Source organism: Aethalodelphis obliquidens, unplaced genomic scaffold, assembly GCF_003676395.1.
Source record: "Aethalodelphis obliquidens isolate GAN/ISIS:26980383/991018 unplaced genomic scaffold, ASM367639v1 scaffold17, whole genome shotgun sequence".
Lineage (NCBI taxonomy): Eukaryota > Metazoa > Chordata > Mammalia > Artiodactyla > Delphinidae > Aethalodelphis > Aethalodelphis obliquidens.
Window position 1 is genome coordinate 244398 of NW_020837961.1, and position 24886 is coordinate 269283.

Here is a 24886-nt window from a genome sequence, read left to right on the forward strand (position 1 = left end):
TCAGCGGCCATGGCTCACGGGCCCAGCCGCTCCGCGGCATGTGGGATCTTCCCGGACCGGGGCACGAACCCGTGTCCCCTGCATCGGCAGGCGGACTCTCAACCACTGCGCCACCAGGGAAGCCCTGTTTTTGTTTTTAATAAATTTATTTTCTTTATTTTTATTTTTGGCTGCATTGGGTCTTCGTTGCTGCTCACGGGCTTTCTCTAGTTGCGGCGAGTGGGGGCTGCTCTTCGTTGCGGTGCATGGGCTTCTCATTGCGGTGGCTTCTCTTGTTGCAGAGCATGGGCTCTAGGCGTGCGGGCTCAGTAGTTGTGGCACGCGAGCTCCTTAGTTGAGGCTCGCGGGCTCAGTAGCTGTGGCTTGCGGGCTGTAGAGTGCAGGCTCAGTAGTTGTGGCGCACGGGCTTAGTGGCTCCACGGCTTGTGGGATCTTCCTGGACCAGGGCTTGGACCCGTGTCCCCTGCATCGGCAGGCAGATTCTTAACCACTGTGCCACCAGGGAAGCCCAAGATCATTGTACTGTTTATAAGCTGAATTTACAACCACACGGTTCCACTGAAAAGTAACTAACGAGACGTGGGTTGCGAATTGTGTGGAGACTCAGTCAGAACATCAACAAAAACAAAAGTAAGAGGGAAAGTCGGCCAGAAGGGCCGTGCGGGTGACCTCAGGGACCCCTAGGAAGAGAGGCTTTCTTGGTTTACCCCGGTGTTGTCTGGATTCGGATCCAGAGACCCTGGCAAATCCAATGGCATGGTCTTAGGAATCAGGAGTTCTTTGAAAAACTATTACGTGTTTTTCATTTTGGTGATATTTTTAAGTTATTTTACTATTTATAGAGACAAGTATCTTCTTTGCCAGCAATCATTTCAATTAATTTTTTTCATGTAATTCTTTTCATGTAAAAGTCAGTGTTTCAGATCTAATCACATATACTTGGGCCTCATTATATATATTTTTTTCTTTAGGTATGTTTAGGAGACATTAGACATGCGATTCTGATTTTTCAGAAGAGACAGCACAATGAGAACGTAGCAGTACCGGCAGTGACATGACATAGATGGAGGCTCAGCGTCTGCCATAAAACCCTAGTGTTTCACTCTTGTGGAATCACACAGGACCAAATGGGCTATAAAAATGAGAATCAGTAGTTTGTGCTAAAGACATTTTGGAGAAAATTGCGTTCCGTTTGAACAATATTAAAATACTAAAAGGAAGTACTAGTATACTAGGATGCATCCGTATTAAATCAAGAACTTTACCAGATGTTCCGTCCATTCATTGACATTTGCACCAGAATTTTTCTTACTTGAAAGTGACATAGCACTGGATGGTCTTTGCTTTCTCACACCTGCCTTTCTCTGTTTCCGTAGGAATCCAGAGTCGCCCCTCTTTCTGTTCTGACCTTCTGCTGCCCCTGGACGCTCCCGTCACCAGTGTCCCTGGTCCCGTAGTGGCTTCTGTGGGTCGGTCCCCGTAAGAACAGCCGCCAGGAGGTGATCACCATGTTTTGCGCGAAGCTGAAAGACCTGCAGATCACGGGGGACTGCCCCTTCTCGCTGCTGGCCCCGGGCCCTGTCCCCAAAGAGCCCGCGGGCGAGGCGGCAGGGGGCGGGCCCGCAGCTCCGGCCGGAGGGCAGGGCCTCTGTCCGGGCGACCCCGCGAAGAAGCCGCCCGGAGGGCTTCCTCAGAGGAAGAGTAGCCGCAGCCGCGTCTACCTGCACACGCTGGCCGAGAGTATCTGCAAACTGATTTTCCCGGAGGTGAGTCCCTGGCCTTTCGAGATTTTACTGATATTTTGAAAATGGCAAAAGGATGTTTTCCTAAGGAAAATGTGAACGCTTGCTCTGTCACTTTCAAGGCTACAGTCGATGTAGACTGTTTTCTGGAAACATTTAAAAACATTTTTTTAAAGCAGTCATTTTCTTAAATTGTGTTTAATCTGAAAATGTTTAAAATCTTGCATGCTTTTCCAAAGCATCCTGCACTCTGACAGGCTTTATGGCTTCGAGCCGCTGCTTCACCCTCTGGCCTCAGCATCCGTACCTGAAAATGGAAATGCTCACACCTAGAGTCTGCACGGGCATTCGGTGAAACGATCCACAGCTCTCACCACCCACAAGGACCCGTTTTCTACTCATGGATGCCAAGCTAGTTTTTATGGATCCGTTAGCTGTATTTTTAGAACCGAATTCCTTGAAGAATAACTTATTCCCTGCTGGGTTTTCCTAAGAGCATCATCTGTTCCCTGGCAACTTGCTGAGCTGGGAAGACCGCCACATCCTGCTGGTTCAGAGTCTGAAGTCTCCACTCACGCCAGGCCTGGCCTGCTTCCTTGAGTCAGGGTCACGGGCCTGCCCGTGACACCCACCTGCCCTCAGCTCAGACACATCTTTTTTTTTTTATGGTACGCAGGCCTCTCACTGTTGTGGCCTCTCCCGTTGTGGAGCACAGGCTCCGGACGCGCAGGCTCAGCGGGCATGGCTCACGGGCCCAGCCGCTCCGCGGCATGTGGGATCTTCCCGGACCGGGGCACGAACCCGTGTCCCCTGCATCGGCAGGCGGACTCTCAACCACTGCACCACCAGGGAAGCCCCCAGACACATCTTGATGTAGCTCTGTGGGCTGGGCTGCACAGCCTGATGCCGTTTTGAGATGTGGAGCACAGCCCTTAAGGGAATTCTGGAAAGACCGATGCTGTAAGGTCTCACTTATATGTGGAATCTTAAGAACAACAACAACTCATAGAAAGTACAGACTGGCAGTTATAAGATAAATGACTACCTGACCCTGCTGTGTGATGTGTAGGAAAGTCATTAGGCAAATCCTGTGAGTTCTCATCACAAGGAGACTTTGTTTTTCTTTCTGTTCTTTTTACTGTATCTATAGGAGAAGGTGGATGTTAGCTGAACCTATCGTGGTAATTATTCACACTCTATGTAAATCAAGCCGTCGTGCTGTGCCCTGTAAGCTTAGACAGTGATGTATGTCAGTTAGTTCCCAATGAAGCGGGGGGAAAAAGAACCTGGGGACAGAGCATAGACCAGGTAAAATATCTTTGCAATGGATGGGGCATGTGGAGGGTCAAAGAGAAGAGCTACTGAAAGGCTTCGTGGTGCGTCTTCCTCCCTCTGTCAGTGTTCACGGTTTTATATAAATTCGCATCAACTGGGAGGCTGGGGATTGATGTGATCAGGCTGCAGCTCTCATCGTCCACGGATGAGTTTCAGTTGACTCCACACCACCCCTGTGCCTGTGTGGAGCACTGAAGAACCACAGACCGGTGACTTTTAGGAGTGGAAGGGACGTCAGAGAGAAACTTGTTTCACTCCCAAGAAGGACTAGAGAGGCTAAGTGACTTGACCAAAGTCACACAGCTTTGGAAGGATAGAGCCATTACTGCTGTCAACAATATGGACTCGAGTGACAAAGAAGAGACTTGAATGGAAGCTTGAAGGATGGATAAATTAGAGTTAGCAGGACGTTGAGGGAACTTATGTCAAATATAAAAAAACACAGTAGTACTTTGGTTCGTGGCCTTTGAGATGGAAATATTTAATTATTCTCTCTCTGCTCCAGTCACTAGCCAGCCAGCGTTGGCTGGGGTGAGGGATGTAGCCCTTCTCAGGCAGGTGGCTGGCATCACAGTCTGGGAAGCGGTTGGTACTCTCATTTCCAAGGACAGAGCGTGATGCACAGGGATGAACAGATGGTGAGGATGGACGGCTGGAGACCTTCCATGCTTTCCCTGGGTCTTGTCATTACCATGTTGGCGTCATTATTCTGTTTGATAAGTTTTGAGTTCCTACAATAGAAGTCATACACATGTTGGAACCTCTTTTCAAAACATTCTGAACACCAAACATATATGTTCCTGTTTTCCTTTTCTTTACTTAGAAGGATCTGTGTTGTTTGTTCGTGAGCTCACAGGAATAATCATCAAGGTTTGACTGCGCTGTCACGTAGGAGGGAAGGCGAGGACGTAGGCCTTCCAAGAGGCAGGAGGTGACCCTTGGCATCAAGGACCAGGACTCTTTTCCCACAACTGAGGCCATTTTCATTAAAACAGGGAACGTCCCAGGGCCATGTAGATTACTTCATCCCCTGTCCGAACATCTACGTGTTTTTGATTAAGTAGGACTTTTTTTTTAAGCCGATTCTTTTCAAGGGGACAGATTTAATGCTTAACCTACTGTTCAGTTTCAGTTCTATCAGTAACCCAAAGGAAGAGACTCCAAATAGTATTTGATGGTACCCTAGTTCTTGCTTTCGATAATCAGATTTAACTCCCCAATTATGTTTTATGGGGGGACAAGTATATCCTTAGCAGATTTAGGGTGGGAGATGGCTTTCCAGAGTTGTGGAATCGTAGGTTACAGAAGTCCTTTTGCTCATCTAATGCAAATTTTTCATTAGTTTGAAGAAATTGACATATAAAAGGCCACTTGCTTTAAGTAAAAGATAACTGAGGAGGAGACTGGAATGTTCTCTGCACCTCATTCGTAATCTGTTGCTCTTTCTGTTACATTGTTAGCTGATTTTTCTTGAATATTCTCCCCAGTAATCCTGTAAGCTCCTCAGGCAGAATGTCTTTAAAGAAATTATGATATGGTATTAGCCACAGTTGTAGCAAATCAGAACCCACTTCCTGAATTGAATCAATTGAGTCAGATATGCTTATATAAAGGATATCATCCCAAATCCAAGACCTTGTGAGACTAAGAGGGTCTGAGGGCACTCCTGAAGTCTCTAAATGTGCTGCAAAATATTGGGTTGCAAGAAGAAAAAAAGAGAAGCAGTTTTACAACATCCTTATGAGGGAAATATCCTTGGTCTAGAAAATCATTAAAAACTGTAGAAAACACCCCATCCCAGCTCCTGCCATACTTAAAACCTTTCAATGACTTTTCATTGCTCTAACATAAAAATAAACTTTCTTAATATAGCCTCCAGGCCAAAAAAAAAAAAAAAAAAACTGTAGAAAAGTTAAAAATCAACTGAAATAGCAACATATCCATAAACCAGACCGATGAAATTCCACTCAGAGTGTTCCCGACAATGTGTCATCAAACAGCAGTTGTACCTGAGGTATTAATACATGAGTATCCTCGGGGGCTGTGTTGCAGTGATTGATTCTGTGTCAGGAGGCCTGAGGTCTCAGGAACGTTGAGTCCTGTTCGTGGATTTCTTGTGAACTGCATCATCTCAGGGTCTAGGCTCAGGTTGTATTGTAGAAGCCCTCGCACCAAGGTAGGAAACTATGCACCAGCAGGCTTTACCAATGCGTGTTTTGTCTGCAAAACTTGTTGGTTTTGTTTTGTCTTGTTTTGAATTTATAACAGTTTTCCAGAGGTGCGGTGGTGGGTGATGGAAGTAGACAGGAAAGCCTGGTAAGCCACAGTATCAGCAGCTTATGCTACTGCAGCTTTGCTAGGACTTTGGGACTTTCTTCTTTAGAAAAGCAAATTCTTTTTTTTTTTTTAATTTTATTGGAGTAGAGTTGATTTACAGCGTTGTGTTAGTTTGAGGTGTACAGCATAGTGATTCAGTCACCCATATGCATAGATCCGTTCTTTTTCAGGTTCTTTTCCCGTATAGGTCATTACAGAGTATTGAGTAGAATTCCCTGTGCTGTACAGCAGGTCCTAAGTTCTGATTCAACATGGAAAGTCTGGAAGACACCTGTTCCACAAACCCCAGCAATGAGAGAGGGACCATTTCTCCTTGCTTACAATGGCAGCATATATGCTAGGAGGAAAGGACTAGAAAAAGAAGTTCCTGGTGGCAGTGGGAAGGAAATGATAGACCAGGAAGAATACAGACTGGCAAGGATAAAACCATGTACTTGGTGTTTTAACCGAAAGGTCAAGAGGAGGAGAGAGAAGGGTGGTGTCTCAACTAGCGCTCGGGGTGAGGAAGGAAAAAGTCTTTGGTGCCAGAATTGGATGGATTCTCTTTTCTCATTGCTCATGCGAAGTTCCTGGTCAGAGCAGCAATTCATATATAAACAAATGTAATCAAACTATTTTAAATTGGAAACAATCTAAATCCATTTTTGAACAAGCTGAAAGAGCAACACCTCTGTGCTGGCTTATATCTCCTCACTGATAGAAATGTTATAGACCAAGCCTTCAAGACTGAATAGCTGATGGGGGCACGGGGGTGATGGTCATTCATTCATTCATCCCATCACTGTAGTGAGCATCTCCCGTGGTCAGGTACTATCTAGGTGCTGGGCACGCAGTAGTGAGCAAAACAGGTATTCCCTGCCATTTTGGAGTCTCTATTCTAGTGGAGAAGACAGAAAATAAGAAACAAATGTCAGGCAGCAAATGCCTGAAAGACAGGCTCGTGCAGAGGCAGTGACCCTCATTACGCGGCTGACCCCTCTTCCCGTATGAATAGGTTTTACGGAAAGATGGATGGGGCGGAGCTAAACTGGCAGTCGCATATATAACTGATAAGAGTGCCAATTGCTACAAACTTCTATGAAATTAATTTGGAAAGAGCTACTGAAAATTAAAAATCCACAGACTTTAAGGGTTTCACTGAAAAAAATATAGCTTATGGACATAAAACGCAATATATGAGAGAAGAAAAAAGGCCCTCGAGAAACTGAAGATCCTTGAGCACCCCCGGCCGAGCTGCCTTGTTTACGGTCTCGGGTTTAATGTTCCCTTCCTCCTTCCCCGATTCAAGGGCTCTGAGGAACAGGCCCCCATTTCTCTTGCCAAAGCCGTTCCCCACCTGCCAGGCATCTGGCCCTTGGTCGGAATCTGCCCACTGTTCCAGCCCTTCTTTCCTCCTGAGGCAGATGTGTCCTCTCTCTCCTTACCGGAACCGTCAGATAAATGGTGTTCTACGTGGTAAATCTAAGTTCTCGTTTCTTTTCAGCCCTTGCATTTTCTTTCAAGAAATTTCACATTTCTTTTCTAAGCTCTATATGCTCTTTAAAAACCAAAAGCTTTGGGGCTTCCCTGGTTGCGCAGTGGTTAAGAATCCATCTGCTAATGCAGGGGACATGGGTTCGAGCCCTGGTCCGGGAAGATCCCACATGCCGCGGAGCAACTAAGCCCGTGCGCCACAACTACTGAGCCTGCGCTCTAGAGCCTGCAAGCCACAACTACTGAGCTCGCGTGTCACAACTACTGAGCCTGCGCGCCTAGAGCCTGTGCTCCGCAACAAGAGAAGCCACCGCAATGAGAAGCCCGCGCACCGCAACGAAGAGTAGACCCCGCTCGCCGCAACTAGAGAAAGCCCGCGCGCAGCAACGAAGACCCAACGCAGCCAAAAATAAATAAATAAATTTTTAAAAAACACCAAAATTTATTTTCATGACTCATTTTATTAAAACAGAAGCTTGGTCTATTTTGCTTAACTTTACTGTCTCACTTGACCAGTGGAAATTCCAAGAGAAATATAAATAGTTCTCAAGGAAAAAGGAATTTCACAACTTGGGATATAGCCAGAGAATTCGCCACTGTCCTCTGCGTAAACTACACAAAGCACTGGTGGCTATATACGCACATAGATACATATGATTTTTTACGGAATGCAAAGAAATTACCAGTCCTTTACTTCCCACTTATCAACAAGCTGTAAAGAGAGATTAATAGTATTGAAGCCACTGTTTAAAACTATGCAGGCTTATGTACAACTATTTTGCAATCTAGGAAGATTCATGAGATACTCAGAAATCAATAGAAGAGAAGAACACTGCAAGTATTTGGTGAAGATTATTCGTTCAAAGAAAGGAAATGAGTGCAAGTTCGGGGAAATCTGAGATTTGTTTCAATCAGTGATCAACCGACCTTGGTGACAGATTGGATTTAAGGGATAAAAGAAAGGGGAGAGACAAACTCGGGAGTTTTCTAGAGCAGGACTTGTAAACCGTACGTGAGACAGAAATGCGGGTTTGTGCGAAGGGTGGCGGTCACTGGGGTAGCTGGCGTGGGTCTGTGGAAGGAGTGTGAGTCTCTTGGCTTGAGCGCCCCTGAGACTGAAGTCCTGGCCACACACCCAAGGGGTTTCCGGCCCCCGAGGAAGGGGTGCCCGCGATTCCTCCACGAAGGCTTGACTTCGCCAAACCAGGTCTCCTGTTTGATTCCAGCTCTGTGGCTGTCAGTGAACGCCCACCGAGGGCAAAGCCCACATCCAGACTCAAGTGAGTCTGAGAGCTTTGCTTCTGCCCAAGTGTGAAAAGCCCATAGAAAATCTATCCCCTTTTCCACAGTGTCAGTTCACTGCACTTATTAAAGTAACTGCTTCTGCTTCTTCATAAGGAGCTTTCAGCACCAATTTTCTGTAAAGTATGTATCTTCAAGAATATGATTATTTAAGGGAATGTTTAAAACTTTTCCTTTCAATTTTCAGTTTGAGCGGCTGAACCTTGCCCTTCAGAGAACACTGGCAAAACACAAAATAAAGGAAAGCAGGTAAGTTGAATCACTTTCGTTGCATGAATCTCCAGTTGCAATCGCTGACACAGCTACTAATAACCACCACTGAGTGATGTATGCGTGTGTTTTGAATCATTTTGGTGTGCCGGGAACTGGGCTAACACTCATGTGAAAGCAAGTGTATTCATTTTTCACATTTTATATATCACTGAGCTCAGGTTCCTGTAAAATATCTGGGCTCGTAGAGCTGTTCAGGCAAAGGCAGAACTGAGTTTCAAGCCTGGGTTTTTCAGAGCCCATGATTTTAACCATGTTGCCCTGTGCTGTTGCTTTTAAAAAGCTCCCAGAAGGCCTGTTCTTTCCTAGCAAGGGATATTCTGAAATGTTACAAAGGTACGGCGTGGGTCAGAGCAGAGTCCTTGCTTGAAGGACACTACCGAGAGGCTGGGGCCTGCCTGTCCCTCCCCCGTAGCCTCGACCACAGGTTAAACTTTCAGCTCCTGCATCAGGAGGACGGGAAAGGATACAGGGGCAAGAGGAGGACCACTCAGGGGTTTGGGGCAGTACTCAGGGACGTGTTTCGGTATTTTCCTAACTGGTTCGGTTATACTGGTGTGCGAATACCAGTTCCGTTTGTATTTGTTCTTCTACTCTGTCTTTGAAATTTTCTTTAAGAAAGCTTTCTGTAGCCGGTTCATATATAAGGTAATTTTTTTTTAAAAAAACAACCTGACTTTTAGAGTTCATTTTAAAAATACATCTCGGCTCATTTCCTGCCGGTGGACAACTTGATTTGGCCTTGTTTTGGTTTTCCTGAAATCAAAGAATTATTTCATGTGCAAATAATACAATAAACACTTGAGTTCAAATTTTCAGAATCGAACTTGGAAGTTTTGCAAGCCAGTATCATTGTCGGGAATATTTTACGAGTTCATTCATCTGTCTGCTGCTCAGGAGTGGGTAATCGGCTCTGCGGATCATCAGGGCTGAATTTCCCTTGCTGACTAACTGGTCCCACACTGTAGGCAGCAGGCAAAGGCAAGAAGGGGTCAGAGACAGGTCCAAAAAGAGAGAGTGTGAACCTATGTGTCTGACAGAAGCTGTGTTTACAGAGTGATACGGAAAGCATTCCAGAACGCCTCTGACCTTAATTCTCAGGCAGGCTGATAAGATAGCCAACAAGTCCTGTAGCTGTGCTACTATGTCTGTCTGCCTAGGGCTTTGCCAGACAGTTTACTCAGAATTTATTCTCAGGGCCTTGTGTCCTGAAATGTGCCTCAGCTAGATGCAGATATTCGGTTAGGATGTGTTCCCAGAGACGTATCTCTTTAAAAAGAAATTCTCAAAACTTAAAAAAAATTATTTTATTTGGAAATTTAAAAAAATCTATGACCACTTCCCTGACTTCTTAGAGCTGCTCACACTTTTAAATTGTCCTCATCACTATTCCACTGTTGAAATAAGATGAAGAACCTTTTTTCTTAGGAGACTGCCTGCTGATATGCTAAATGGCTTCTCTCTGCTGTCTTTCTTTAGTTCTTCGGGACATTGGGCCTTTCTCCCCATCTTTCTGGCAGGTCAGCTGCTGTTTCTACCGCAGTCAGTTTGCTGCCCGCTGAGGGTACCTTAAATGCCCTGTCCGCCACCTCTGTGAAGTGAATGAGTTTTAGTACAACCCGTTATGATACCTCTTTAGGTTGGTTGCACAGAGAGCTTTGGGTGTGTTTCTTTCTCTAGGACCTTTTGATCACATCACAGCATCACGTGTGAACTTGTGGCTGGTGTGCGTGTCTCTGTGTACAATATATGCACATTTGCTGGTGTCCATGCAGGCTTACAGCTTCTCGTTTTTTTTTGTTGTTTTTTTTTTTTTTTTGAGGGTAAAGAGAGGGAACTTATTTTGTTTTTGGGGTTTTTTTAAATAAATTTATTTATTTTGGCTGCATTGGGTCTTCATTGCTGCGCTTGGACTTTCTCTAGTTGCAGCGAGCGGGGGCTACTCTTCATTGCAGTGCGCGGGCTTCTCATTGCGGTGGCTTCTCTTGTTGCAGAGCACGGGTTCTAGGCGCACAGGCTTCAGTAGTTGTGGCGCACAGGCTCAGTAGTTGTGGCTCGTGGGCTTCAGTAGTTGTGGCGCGCGGGCTTCAGTAGTTGTGGTTCGCAGGCTCTAGAGCACAGGCTCAGTAGTTGTGGCGTACAGGCTTAGTTTCTCCGCGGCATGTGGGATCTTCCCGGACCAGGGCTCGAACCCGTGTCCCGTGCATTGGCAGGCGGATTCTTAACCACTGTGCCACCAGGGAGGCCCAGGGAGCTTATTTTGAATCGCACTATGTGTTGTTTGGATTAGCTAAGCTTTGCTGGGAGTTAGCAGAAGAGGTCTCTGAGCAGCTTTGCTCTCCTTCTTTAGAGAAAAACCCAGAAGTTGCTTAAGGGAGAAGAAGGAGCAAATGTAAAGACTGAAAACGTAACATAATATATAACAAAGAGTCGGGGGGTCTCTAGATTCAAACTAGATGTAATTCAAACTATTTAGATAAGAACATACAGAAATATATATTTCTAGCAACCTAGTATTTTAAATAATTATAAGCAGTATACCTTTATGCAATCAAGTAGCCAACAGAGCAATTTCCTTCTCAAAAATATTTCCTTTTGAAACTTCTCTACATGTATCGAGCTTTACTGAAATCTTTTTAACATTTTAAATTCATGCCTGTTTCCTCTTGGCTTGTCTAATGGCAAGCTGAACCACACGTAGAACTTGGGTGTCTTTTAATCACTTCAGTAGTTTGGCAAATTTGGTCATAATCAGTCTTCACTGTCAGAAATCATCAAAAAACAATTAGGCAAACAGTTGAAATTACAAAAACCTATCAGTCAAAATGTATGCTGTTATATTATCAACTTTTGTTCTACGTAAGGCAGCGCAGAACTGAATAGGAATAGGTTTCTTTAGTTACTGACTTTTATGGAAGATCAAGGATAGAAGTTTAATGCAATGATGTCTGAGAGTTAAATATATAGGACCAAAAACTCAAAAGCAGGTTGTACTATGTATTTGCTTTAGAAAATAATTAAGAACTTACTTAAAAGTGAAATCCCTCAGTGCAGGGATTTTTCTTCTTGGCTGGGTTATCAGAAAACCCCATGCTGACTTATTATCATCTTTTCCTGGCCATTTCATACCACTGGTTTTCTGCCAGTACAGCCTCTATACTATTAGCCAATATGAAGTTAGCTTCAAAGGTAAATGTACTTTATAAGAAATGATGAAACACTCGAAATCAGGTATATTCGGGGTTTTTCCAGCATCGTTTTGGGTTTGTACATGTCACTGCTCCTTTCCTGTAAACTTGACAGTCAAGATTTGCCTCAGGAGTGGATAATAAAGTAAAAGGTAATTTAAATTATTTTCTGTCATCATTCCTGTATGTTATAATCTGAAATTTTAGCATTCACTTGTCAGTTTATAATTTAAGATATTGAAATAATTTCAGGAAATCTTTGGAAAGAGAAGACTTTGAAAAAATAATGGCAGACCAAGCGATTGCAGCAGGTAATAGAATTAAGTAGATGCAATTAGGAAATAATTATACTTGTAGAACTAATGTTTTACCTGTAAACAAAGATTTTCTATTCCTAGAAAATATTTAGCTGGAGAACAAATATTTTCTTTAAAATATTCATATTTGTTGGTAGCTCCCAGTGTGAAATGTTCAATATCATGTTTTGTGTTAACACAAAGAATAACTTTTTCGTACTGTATGTCTTTGTTTGACCTCAAACGTTTCCTCTTCTTACAATGTTTATTTGCTGAGAAGTAGATAAAGCTGCGTGGGAGGCTGACTCATAGGCGTTCACAGGCTTTGGTCTTGAACTTTAAGTGTTCCTCATTTATGCATGAAAAATTCTACTCAGCAAAGTAAAAGAAGTAATTTTTTTAAAGGGTGGAAGCAATCATGGGAAAAAAGGTGAGCAGCGCTCTCATAGTAATCCTAGTTTGGAGGAAACAAGCAGATGAGTGACTCTGTCATACTGTCCTTTCCAAAGTTTGAGTACATGAACCAACAGGTTAGATGTTTCTCAAAGTACCAGATATGAAGAACTTGATGATGATGATGATGACAGTGGCGATGGCTGACTTGTACTGAGCCCTTCCTCCGGGTCAGGCGCGATCCTAACGTGCCCGCCAACCCCGCCATGGCAGTGCTGTGGACAGGGCACTCGGGTTTCCCTAAGTCACAGATGAGAAGAATGTGGTACACAGAGTGTAAAGAACAAAGGACATTAGAGGGAGAAGCTGTGGAAAGTAGATAATATATTCCAAACACCTATTCAGTCAGGTAACATCAAACAAGAATGCTGTTTTACTGGAAAAAAATTACTTCATATCGTCTCTAGGGAAAAATGACAAAATTGAGTTTCACCACCAGTGATTTAGATTAATTCCTGTGTCTGATGCTTATACTCCAAGGGGGCCAAGACCCCTTCAGCAACATGTACCACTGTTTCCGTTGTTAACAAGGTGGGAGAGCTTTTTCTGAAATGGACTTGGTCCTGTGATTCCAATTGCTCTTTTATAGTTAAGCTTCAGGGAGATAAAAAGTCATATATTATACTCAGTTGATCATTCTTTCCTAATTAACTGACTTGGGATTCATATTAGGAGTTGTCCAAATTCTAGAAACTAATTTATGTAGATAATTTAAACACGGGTAGTTAATTTTGGTTGGAAATCTTACTAGCCGATATAAAGCAAACTAACTCGTCAGATAGAACAATATTAACACCAGTAACAGCACATCTCTGCTAAGATGGCGCATTTGATACGGCAGAAAATGTATTATGTGCTTTCAGGAGTCCCAGTGGAGATCATCAGAGAATCCCTCGGTGAGGAGCTTTTTAAAATATGCTACGAAGAAGATGAATACATCCTAGGGGTGGTCGGAGGAACCCTGAAAGACTTCTTAAACAGCTTCAGCACCCTTCTGAGACAGAGCAGTCACTGCCAGGAAGCAGAGAAGAAGGGCAGGTTTGAGGACGCGTCCATCCTGTGCCTGGATAAAGATCCCGATTTCTTAAATGTTTACTATTTCTTCCCCAAGAGGATCACTTCCCTGATTCTCCCCGGCATCGTTAAGGCAGCTGCTCGCATCCTGTACGAGACCGAAGTGGAGGTGTCCTCGACGCCCCCCTGCTTCCACCAGCACTGCAGCGAGTTCATGGACCAGCCCTGCCTGCTCTACTCCGTCCACGTCAAGACCCCCCGGCCGGCCCCACCCCCGGGGAAGCCCCCGTCCTCGCTGGTGATCCCCACCTCGCTCTTCTGCAAGACCTTCCCCTTCCATTTCATGCTGGACAGAGACATGACCATCCTGCAGTTGGGCAACGGCATCAGAAGGCTGATGAGCAGGAGAGACGTGCAAGGGAAGCCTCATTTTGACGAGTACTTCGAGATTCTCACTCCAAAAATCAGCCAGAACTTCAGCGGAATCATGACCATGTTGAACATGCAGTTTGTGGTCCGCGTGAGGAGGTGGGACAACGCCGTGAAGAAATCTTCCAGGGTAAGAAGAACGTTACACTGTTGTGAATATGGAATCCGTTGTTTCATATTTAAAGACTAGAAATAAAAAAGGTGAAAATATACGCATTACTTGAGATGTTTTAATACAGCATTTCTGTTTAAGACAATTCTAGAACACTTCGAAGGGTGGAATAAATTTAAGACAAGATTCTTTCTGCATTCGTTTGCTTACTTAAGCCATCACTGCACAGATATTTGTTGAATGCAGTCTACCTTTTACAATCTTTATGGAGTATTTTATAACTGCATTAGAAAAATATTGATGTAAAAGTATGGTTTCAGTCATCATGAAATAGCTGACTTAATTTGGAATGATAAGAGGGATTCTACAACAAAGAAACAACTTGTTTCTTACAGGCGGCAACTAAATGGATTTTTTCAATATTTAATAGACATGGAAAAAAATCAATAACTTGTTTGCTTAACTGTTAGAGAATGTGGGGGAAAATGTTCTGCTCTCATAATAGATAACCATGGTAATGATTTAGAAAAATGTTTGGGAAATCACAGCCGATAGTACAAGCGAACTCAAAGAAAGGCTTACGACGCGTCTAACTTCTGGACACATGTAAACCAGCAGACATGCTGTCTGTCCCCCCCAAATGAAAACAGCTTTATTACTCTTTATCATAAAAGTAGTATAGCTAAGTGTTTAAAAAATAGGTAATACTTAAAGATGTTCATTGCAAACTCAAAAACATTAATTTTACACATTTTTGTTTAAAACAAAATATACTATTTACAACTTTTTTTTTTTAATCACTAAACGATACCTATGGGCCTCCTGCCATGTCATTAGATACCTGTCTGTTCCACGTTTTCAAAGGCTGTGTCGTATCCCATCGTGTGGTTTTCCGTTTAACCGTTCACTATTGAAGGACACCTGGGCTGCCTTCCACTTTGCTGCCGTGAACACACATGTACACGTTTGTCTCATTCACACAAGTAACCCTGTCATCCAGGACAAACACACGAAGCCCCCTCGCTCAGGGCTCCTTGTGCCATCCTTTCTGCTGCTGTCCACAGAATGCAGTAGCAGAAGCATCAGCATGCCACATAGTGAGAAAGCCCTGAAGCAAGAATTTGGGGCTCTGTTGATTGAAAATCATGATTTCTGTGTAGCCTGTACTGCAGTGTATCCTCCGAATGTCTGCATGCATTTTAGAATTCATAGTAAATTGCAACGCTAAGAAAGCATATTGTTTTTGTTGACCAGTAGAAAAAAATCAAGTCTAAAAATAAAAGGAGGGACTTCCCTGGCGGTCCAGGGGTTAGGACTCCACGCTTCCACCGCAGGGGGCACAGGTTCGATCCCTGGTCGGGGCACTGAGGTCCGCAAGCCTCACGGTACAGCCACAAAAACCAAGGGGATTATCCCTGTACCCGCCTCACCTTTTGTCTCAAAAAGGTGTTGGGAACTTGAATAGGCCACAACGGTTGGTGCCTCTTCCTACGCAGGTGATGGACCTCAAAGGCCAGATGATCTACATGGTGGAGTCCAGCGCCATCCTGTTCCTGGGCTCGCCCTGCGTGGACAGACTGGAGGACTTCACGGGCCGGGGGCTCTACCTCTCGGACATCCCCATCCACAACGCACTGCGGGACGTGGTCCTGATCGGAGAGCAGGCCAGGGCGCAGGACGGCCTGAAGAAGAGGCTGGGCAAGCTCAAGGCCACGCTGGAGCAGGCCCACCAGGCCCTGGAGGAGGAGAAGCGGAAGACGGTGGACCTCCTGTGCTCCATCTTCCCCTGCGAGGTGGCGCAGCAGCTGTGGCAGGGCCGAGCCGTGCAGGCCAAGCGGTTTGGCGACGTCACCATGCTCTTCTCGGACATCGTGGGCTTCACGGCCATCTGCTCTCAGTGCTCCCCGCTGCAGGTCATCACCATGCTCAACGCGCTCTACACCCGCTTCGACCGGCAGTGCGGGGAGCTGGACGTCTACAAGGTAGGGGCCTGCGGGGGGCAGGGCGAGGCCGGGGGCCCCAGCCCGGGAGCAGGCGGCGTGCCTCGGCCGTGCGCGTGGCCTCCGGCCCGAAAGGGCTCCGAAGCCGCGCATTCCAGAAAGGACGAGCTTGTGCCAAAGAACAAGCACAGAGTGCAGGGGCGACAGAGCGAGGGGCGGGCCTCGGACCCTCAGAGAGGGGAAGTTTAAAGGACGGTGAGCCTGGGCTTCCCTGGTGGCGCAGCGGTTGGGAGTCCGCCTGCCGATGCGGGGGACGCGGGTTCGTGCCCCGGTCCGGGAAGATCCCACATGCCGCGGAGGGGCTGGGCCCGTGAGCCATGGCCGCTGGGGCTGCGCGTCCGGAGCCTGTGCTCCGCAGCGGGAGAGGCCGCAACAGTGAGGGGCCCGCGTACCGCAAAAAAAAAAAAAAAAGACAGTGAGCCTGAGCCTCGACTGTGAGACCCGAGATGAACTGTTAAGGTGAGATGTTTCAAGGTCAGCCTTGCACAGGGAGGACGTATCCTTTCTGTCTGCAGAAGGAAAGAAGCACGAGGACTGCACAAATTGTCTTCGAACGGATTCATTCAGTACAGGGTAACGGGATCCTTTTCACAGCCGGGGAAGAGAAACCCAAGTCAGCGGCTTAGGGGGTTACTGTACCCAGGCCGAGGGCAGAAGGAGGGCTGTCTTCCAATCTCCTTTACTGCCTTATTGGCTTTGTAAGCAGAGAAAGTTAAATAACCTTCCTCATTTCTGAAACAGAGGATATAATACCCTCCCACAGAGTTTATATGCATGAATAACATGCATTATGTCCCGTAATCTTCGTGAACACGACTGTTACAAAGATTACGGTAAAAAAAATAATCTGTCCTTCATCAGCCAGCAGGCACTGAGTGCCTGCAGGGTAGCAGCCATCATTCTAGGCTCCGAGGCTGCACGGAGATTGTCCCTGAAACATAATAAACTATTTTTTAAATGTAACTTTTGTTACTAAGAGAACCAATGAAGACACTTTGTGTTCAGCTTATTTCTTTAGAAGTAAAACATATTTTCTTGCTGATTTAAAGTATTTTACGTTGTCCTAAATACTGGCATAAGGAATAAAGCATGCTTCTCATTTCTGTGGCTTGAATCATCTTTTAATTTGCCACGTAAAATTCTGGCATTTCAGAGCTTAATGCAACATGAAAACAAATAAATGATTAAAGAGGAAACAAAAATGATTTATGGGACTCTATAAGCCCCTCCTTTGTTCCAATCTAGATGCTCGAAGTCAAACTTGCCTTTTAAAAAATTTGTAACAGGAAATTCCAGACAGAGCTATGATTCCCTTAGGAAAAAAGAGGTCCATGCATAATTACAGATAAAATAATTGGCTTCACTTAGGTTAAGCCTCATGGCCTCTTGTGGAATTCACTGTATTTATTTGTAGACAGTTTATGCCTTGAGAATATCTCCTCTCAGAACTGGGAGGTCTCCCTGTCTTCTGCAAACTGCTGTGGCTGCCCGCTGCTGCACGGTTCGCCCTGTTGAAACTTTAAAATATGGGTCATTCTCCCCAGTGGTCAGAATCTTGTACCTCACGATGAGGGTGCGGGCGCAGAGACCCCTGGGGGCCCAGCCGCAGCCCCAGCCAGAGAGTCTGCATCCTCGTTTCACCTGCTCTTCATGCCGACTCCGCGTGGAAACACCTGGAGATGCTGTGAACAAACGGGGGAGAGTCCTCACCTCGGAATAACCTTAAGATATAGAAAGTGTTCATCAGGGGCTGACCTGTGCCCGTGGTGGCTTCCAAGGAACAGTCAGGCTTGTTTATTCCAGGACCCGGCTGGACCAAGACTTCATTCAGTTACACTTCCTTTCTGTCTTTCAATCTCTCGGTCATTTTCTGCTTATTTGAGTGTGTATCTGTCTGTTGTTTCAGCACATCCTTACTGGTCCTCCAGCGTTGGCCAGCGTGGGAGGGGGTACAGTCCCTGTGAAAAGAGTCCACGGCAGGGGGCGGGCAGAGGAGGGACACACAGAGACGCACAGGGCAGATTCCCTGTGACACTGGGGACGCGATACCACTCTCACCTCTGCAGGGGCTGCAGCAGCACAGAGGACAGCACCCAACACCCAGTAGGGGCGAGGGTGCCCTTCTCCTACTTAGTAACACTTCCTGAGCCCTGTGACAGGTGAGCCGTTAGCCTGAGCGCTTCTCTGCTGTAGTGCTGAGGAGATGCTCTCGGGATGCCCGGCCGCCGGGCTGTGTCCTTAGTGAACAGCCTGGGCCCCAGTGATGGAGGAGTTGATGAGACAGACTCTGAGAGCTTGTGTCCTACTGGGAGAAAAGCCAACAAACGGGCATAACTCCAACAGCATCCCTGTTGGTGTGCTCTCCTGGTAGGAAATGGAGCCGGTACGGGCCGTGGGCGGGATCGGGCTTCCTCGCCAGGTGGGTGTCAGCAGGGCCCGAGGAGACCAGGGACACACCAGGTGGCCATCTGCAGGAAGACTGTTCCAGACCGAGGAGTAGCAAGTGTTTGGTATGTTTGAGGGGAAACAGGTGGCCACTGGCTTGGAACACAGTGCGCAAGAGGGAGAGTTAGGAGATGGATTGGGGACAGCAGAAAGGCAGGGCAAGAACTTGGGGGGGCATGTTAAGGGCCCCGGCATTTATTCTGCATGAAATAGGGAGTCACTGAAATTTGTCCCCATTCTCTTCTCCTCTCTCGTCTCCGTCCCCCTAGATTGGAAGCTCTGGATCAGAACAGTGATATGATCTGATAAGTTACAATTAATATTTAGAGGAGAAAAATGTACCTATTACAAATTGGTGGCTTACTTGTGGATTTAAAGTAACCATTAGCTTTCTGTACTCAGGGTCACCGACAGATAAAAATCAGGCATAGCAACAGCAATCATGACAATGATAGTAATGTACATGAAATTTACAGAAGAGCCTGATTTCCAATAGCTTCCAGTCACCATTGTCTGCCTCTGGGCTTGACACCTTGGTTTCTACACTTTGCGATTAGCGTTGCTATGACAACCCCAAATGTCCTTTTGAAAAGCTAAAATGACAGTTTTAACCAGGCACATCCTTAATAAATTCATAGGGCCTTGACTCAGTAGTGACTTTGTTCAGAAAGCTGTATTTTATGCTGAGAGGGTATAAAATCACCCAGTATCTTAAACAGTTTAGTATAAACCCAAAGTACGTCATTTGCTTCTACAAGGCCCTTTCACGTGGTGGGGAAAGGAGGTGGTGAGTCAGTGGCGATCCTGGGAGTAGAAGCCCTCCCGAAACTGTGTTCACAGCGCGGCACTGCCGCTCACCTTGTGCGTGTCCTGGGAAGGAAAGCCTTTTCCAAGAGTCTGCGATTTGCTCTGATGTTCCATTGGCCCTGAGCGCTGAGGTGTCTGCTGCATGATTCTTAATTTCTGCTCTATGATATGCCCTGTGGTGCTTCCTCAGCTTCTGCTTGTAACGTGGAGAATCTGTTGTGCGTAGGTGGAGACCATCGGCGATGCATACTGTGTGGCTGGGGGCTTGCACAAAGAGAGCGACACCCACGCTGTTCGGATCGCACTGATGGCCCTGAAGATGATGGAGCTGTCTGATGAAGTGGTGTCTCCCCACGGAGAGCCCATCAAGGTGAGGCGTATCACGTCCTGGCCAGGAGATGTCAGGACAGTAAATGCTGGTTAGTTAGATCCCAACAGAATGGTGCGTCCCTCAGGGTTTAGGGGCAGAGAGCGAATCTCCAGCTTGCTTTACTACGCGGTGTTAAATGGCTTACAGATCACTTAGAGACCAGAGACGCCACCCATGGCTTGAGCTTTGAAAACATGGTTCCCAAACCCGCACTTCAGAACCACAGCTTCCTCCGTGACCTGGAAGCTGGTTCCAGAACCACACAGCCACAGCCAGGCAGGGAACCACTGTGCTCGGAAAGCAGCTGCGTCCACTGCTGGCTGCAGAGGAAAGTTGCAGCTACTGTAATTGCATCAGCAGCGTGGAAATACCGCATCACGACTCTTCCAAAATGAATGACTGGCCACTGGGCTCCCTGCTAAGCAGGGGAGAGAGAACACAAAGGCTTCCCCAGCCGTGCTCACACCGGGAGTGCAGGCAGAAATGCAGGTTTCCAGAGCTCAGGCAAGGGCTTCCGATTCACCACACCTAAGTACATCTAGAACCTTCAAGGGACTTTGGAAAATGGAATGCTTAGTTTTTTGAGCCCTGCAGGGGAGGAATTACACGAGAATGAAGTGGGCTGCTAACCCACCAGTATTTTCCAGGACACATAAAATTCTAAAATTTCTAGACGAGCCATATCCCAGAACAATAATGTCTTATAGCAGATGAGAAAATAAAATTAACATGCTAACCATTGATTTAATAGATAAAACGTGAGTGGAATATCCTTATTTGTCCCACTTGAAGTGAGTCTGCCATAGAACAGTCTCAGTTGATGACCTTCAGAAATGGGTCTTTGAAGTAATATGGAATCCTATATGGCATGATATAAAATAGAGAGAGAAGGAGGAAAAAAATTAGAAGTTTAGCCAGGGCTGTCTCCACTGTTAATAGAAGCCGTATGTGTAAGCCTTCACAACTATCTTCTAAGTCAACCCTCATCCCAGTTATATACCGATGTGTGACACACTTCCCTAAAATTAGTGGCGTAAAACAACAGAGCTTTGATTTTGCACTGATTCTGTGCGTCGGAATTTGGATGAGGCAAAGCAGGAATACCTCGTCATTTCTCACAGCATCCGGCACCTCAGCGGTCGAGGGCGCGTCAGGTAGCTGGGATTACACCACTTGAACCAGAGCTTCCCTGGCCGGCCTGGTTCCCTGGGTGGGGCTGGTGGAGGGCGGGGCCCGGCTGGGACTATCAGCCCAGGTGCTCACCTGTCACGCTCTGCTGGGGCAGCCTCAGGGCCGTCCCACTTCTTACATAGGGGCCACGTCCCGGTGAACAGGTCTGCCTCCACTGCATGGCCTTTATGCCCTGGCCTGAGGAGATACACTGTGACACATCCATTTTGTCCTAATGGTCACAGCAACCCTAAGCCTGCCCACAGGGGAGAAGACTGAGACCCCAGGTTTCAATAGGAAGAGCGCGACATAATTTTCCACTGTGCTTGAAAAGTTTCACAGTATCTGACTTTTCCAGATGCTTAATTTCTATACTTTTTTAGAAGAGAATTATGTGTTTTTTTGTGTTTTGTTGTTGTTGTTTTGTCTTTTTTTGGTGAGGAAACTCAGAGCATCAAAGTAAAGGCTTAAAATATCCCGATTAATAATAAAACCAGTGATCTCCACATAAATGGATTTTGTAATAAGATGTGTATGTTTGGGGCAGGGGGGTTAGTGGCATGGGGGTTTTTTGATATTTGTAGAAATACACTTTTAGAGTTTTGCAATTGCAAGAATTATTTATAACTAGTTTCAAAGATAATTACCTGGGTGATAATAGTTTAGCTTTACTGAGCTGTAAAGTCAGGTGTGAAACCACCTTTTTCTTTGTATTGACCTGCAGTCCTAGGAAATACCTGACAGCCTTAGGGGCTACTCATGAAATATCACAGACGCAGAAGTGCAGAGTAGTTTCAGTAGAGAGAGAAGCACTAACGTGTATCACAGGGAGCAGATTGTGACTTAAGCATCATCTTATTTAAAATCTGTATAACAACATTATGAAAAGGCATCCACAATTCACTGCTAGACAAGAGTAGTCGAGCCTCTCACGGATGCCGATTTGGAGTCATGTGTTTCTTACCCTCCTGCCCCACGGCATGGAATCACAGTGAAAGAATAGGAAATATTTCCTTTTTTTCTTTACAAACTCTATGTTTTCTCCAGCGTGTCGTATGTACAAACCATCTATGCACTTATTCCTACCGACTTCCTCACTAACGTCCACCCACTGAGGCTTGGAAGACGGTGGGTGGGTGGACGCTATCTCATGATGGAGACCAGGGCCAGGCTGAGTCAGAAGATGCAGAGTGAACTCCGACACAGGCTCTGGGAGCCTCCCTCCCAGCCCCAGAACCTGAGTGCAGAGGGGCTACATCAAAAGTGGCCCCAAAGGGGAGACTCCCCAGCAGGTTTCCACTGGGGGCGTGACGGGCCTGTTAAACTTTGGACCATTATTGTGCTTGTAAATTTGAAAAGTTCCCGTATGAGGAAGCTTTGGGGTTGAGAGTGAGATTCAGGGCTGGGGGAGGGGAGTTGGGGGGCAGGGGAGGAAGCAGAGACACTGGCTTTGTCTGCGTTGTTTGGATGTTTACGAAGAGGAAATGTTTACGCATTTCCATATTAATTATGCAAAAGAAACAGTAAAACGCCATGGTAAACTTGTCGTATTAAAAGCTGTGACAGAGCGACAGAGAGGCACGGACATATATACACTACCAAACGTAAGGTAGATAGCTAGTGGGAAGCAGCCGCATGGCACAGGGAGATCAGCTCGGTGCTTTGTGACTGCCTGGAGGGGTGGGATGGGGAGGGTGGGAGGGAGGGAGACGCAGGAGGAAGGAGATATGGGAACATGTGTGTATGTATGGCTGATTCACTTTGTTGTAAAGCAGAAACTAACACACCATTGAAAAGCAATTATACCCCAATAAAGATGTTAAAAAAAAAAAAAAGCTAGAGTGACTAGGTACAAAGAGAAACTGATTTAACCAGAAGAGTGCCCAAAATCAGTAAAAACTTCTAAAATTCTGCCTGATATTTGTAAGCAGAAGAGAGCCTTTTGTCACCTTATTTTATGTGTCGACATTGTTCACTGTCATAGCGTTTACATATAGAACCGTAGTCTCCTAAGGAAGAAAAAGCCAGAATGTAATAGACATTTATGTTTTTCTGCTTAAAGTAAAACCTGGATGAAGAAGGAACTTTAAAAAGAATCCAACCCTGCATTTTTTAGGTGAGGAAAGAGTACAAGGGAGATTTGGAGGTTTAGAGAAAGTCAGATTACCAGATGCAGAGAAGAAACCAGTGGTCCCAGAGGGAAGCGGGTGGAGGAAGGGGAACGTGGGAGTGAGGGTTAGATGTACAGACAACTGGGTGCAAAATAAGTAAGTTACGAGGATGTCATGGACCGCACAGCGAGTACAGTTATTTTATGACAACTCTGCGGGGAGTGTAATCTATAAAATATGGAATAACTGTGTTGTGCGCCTGAAACTAATATAATATTGTAGGTCAGAGCACCAGCCATCAGCACAATTTTGGTTTCTAATACAAATTTCCTGATTCATGATGTAGGGCTTTTGTTTGAAAATTTTGCAGAATTCATGATTTGACATGTTATAAGCCAATGATTCTCAGAAGTTTCTAGACGAGATCTGAAATTAGCTGTAAAACTAGGGAGATCTGGAGTCTTCTGGATTCTAAAGGACATCTAAGTCACTGAGTACTTGGCCTCTGTGTACAATACGCACATCTAATAAAACTTGTTTCAAATGGTCAGCTAAACAGAACCGAAAGTAACGTGCACGGTATCTGGCTGTCATTTGAAACATCCCCCCTTTAACTTGCTTCGTTGCAGCAGTAATTTAAAATCTGTACCTCCTCTGAGATCGGCCAGTATTTGGAGCTCCCGGAAGATCCCACTTTAAAACGTTGTCTTAACCGCTCTCCAGATCATTGATAGCTTTCAGGGTGCCTCAGCGTTTGCCTCAGCCTATCCTGATGCGGCAGGACTCTCTGGTTTTCCTCGGGTCCAGATGTTTTTGACTGACGTGTGTGTAGTCACTGTGATGCAGGCGTCAGCAATGCCACCTTTCCGCTTCCTCCGTCATTTTCAGCTTAAATATTACAATTCTCTTTCTGCACCCGGTCATTTGAGTAGTGAGGTAGTGTTTGGCACAAAGGCCCTTTTAAAGCAAAACACCTAAAAACCCGCCCTCTGCATCCTGAGCACTGGCTTCTTGGCCCCCTCCGACCGCGTTGGGAAACAACTTCTGGGCGCCGGAAGTCAGGTCTCTCTCACCAACAGACAGAGCAGGTTCACGTCAACAGTCCACGGGCACTTTGGTCACCATGGTGACTGTGGTCCGTTCGTGGGGGGCTTCGATTCAGATGCTGAGGACGGTTGAGATAAAGGATGCTCTGTGAGCAGCGTGAAGAGGCGGGGCTGAGGAGGTGGCGAGGAGAGGGGATGGGCTGCAGGCTTGGAGGAAGGAGGGCTTGTGGGCAGAGCCAGGAGCCCGGTGGTTTCGACAGGCACGCAGCCGGCGCTGACTAGCAGCAGTGTTCGCCCGTGACCGGAACGTTGCGTTGCTCTTGCTTTCAGATGCGCATTGGACTGCATTCTGGGTCGGTTTTTGCCGGAGTTGTCGGAGTTAAGATGCCCCGTTACTGCCTTTTTGGAAATAACGTCACCTTGGCTAACAAGTTCGAGTCCTGCAGTGTCCCCCGGAAAATCAACGTCAGCCCTACCACCTACAGGTATGGATCCCGTTCCGTGCCTGAAGTCTATTTTCATTCATACGCAGTCCTCGTGTTTGTCTGTTGGTTTGTTTCATTCTTCATAACTTGTTCTTGCTTAGACCATCTTAAAGGAAGAGAAAGGCCATAACTTGTATCATCCTCACTTTAACTTTTTTTTTTTAAACTGCGCGTTAGCCTCACGGGAACTTTGATCTCCAGCCCGACCCATGATTCTCCACTGAGAATCTCCACTCGTAAGCTCTGACCTGTATTTCTGCTCGGGTGACTAATTGGCCCATTACAGGCAATGTGATCCTATTAGAACAGCTGATTCCCCCCCCCCCCCAACACCCCCACTTCCACCGGCCAAGCTCCATCAGTCTCCTGACTGGGTGGTAGAGGGCCTCCGTGCACCTGGTTCCTGGGACCAGCACCCTGGCATGCCCTCACCTTCCCCGTGCGTGCCCCGCCCCCGCTGCAGATGAGTGTGCTGCACGCAGCGCTACTCACACCCAGGCT

At 46.2% G+C, this 24886-nt stretch overlaps 1 protein-coding gene across 2 annotated transcripts in view; it reads left to right on the top strand.

Annotated features, from left to right (window-relative positions):
* GUCY1A1 (guanylate cyclase 1 soluble subunit alpha 1) overlaps nucleotides 1-24886 on the top strand; it is a 57687-nt gene that overhangs the window by 28584 nt on the left and 4217 nt on the right. For both annotated transcript variants that reach the window (XM_027116796.1, XM_027116795.1), the window contains 7 exons: nucleotides 1377-1766; nucleotides 8377-8438; nucleotides 11900-11958; nucleotides 13260-13969; nucleotides 15448-15933; nucleotides 19430-19573; nucleotides 24231-24385. In XM_027116796.1, coding sequence (XP_026972597.1) covers nucleotides 1509-1766; nucleotides 8377-8438; nucleotides 11900-11958; nucleotides 13260-13969; nucleotides 15448-15933; nucleotides 19430-19573; nucleotides 24231-24385 — 1874 coding nt within the window. In that variant the 5' untranslated portion in view covers nucleotides 1377-1508. The remainder of the gene's footprint in view (nucleotides 1-1376; nucleotides 1767-8376; nucleotides 8439-11899; nucleotides 11959-13259; nucleotides 13970-15447; nucleotides 15934-19429; nucleotides 19574-24230; nucleotides 24386-24886) is intronic.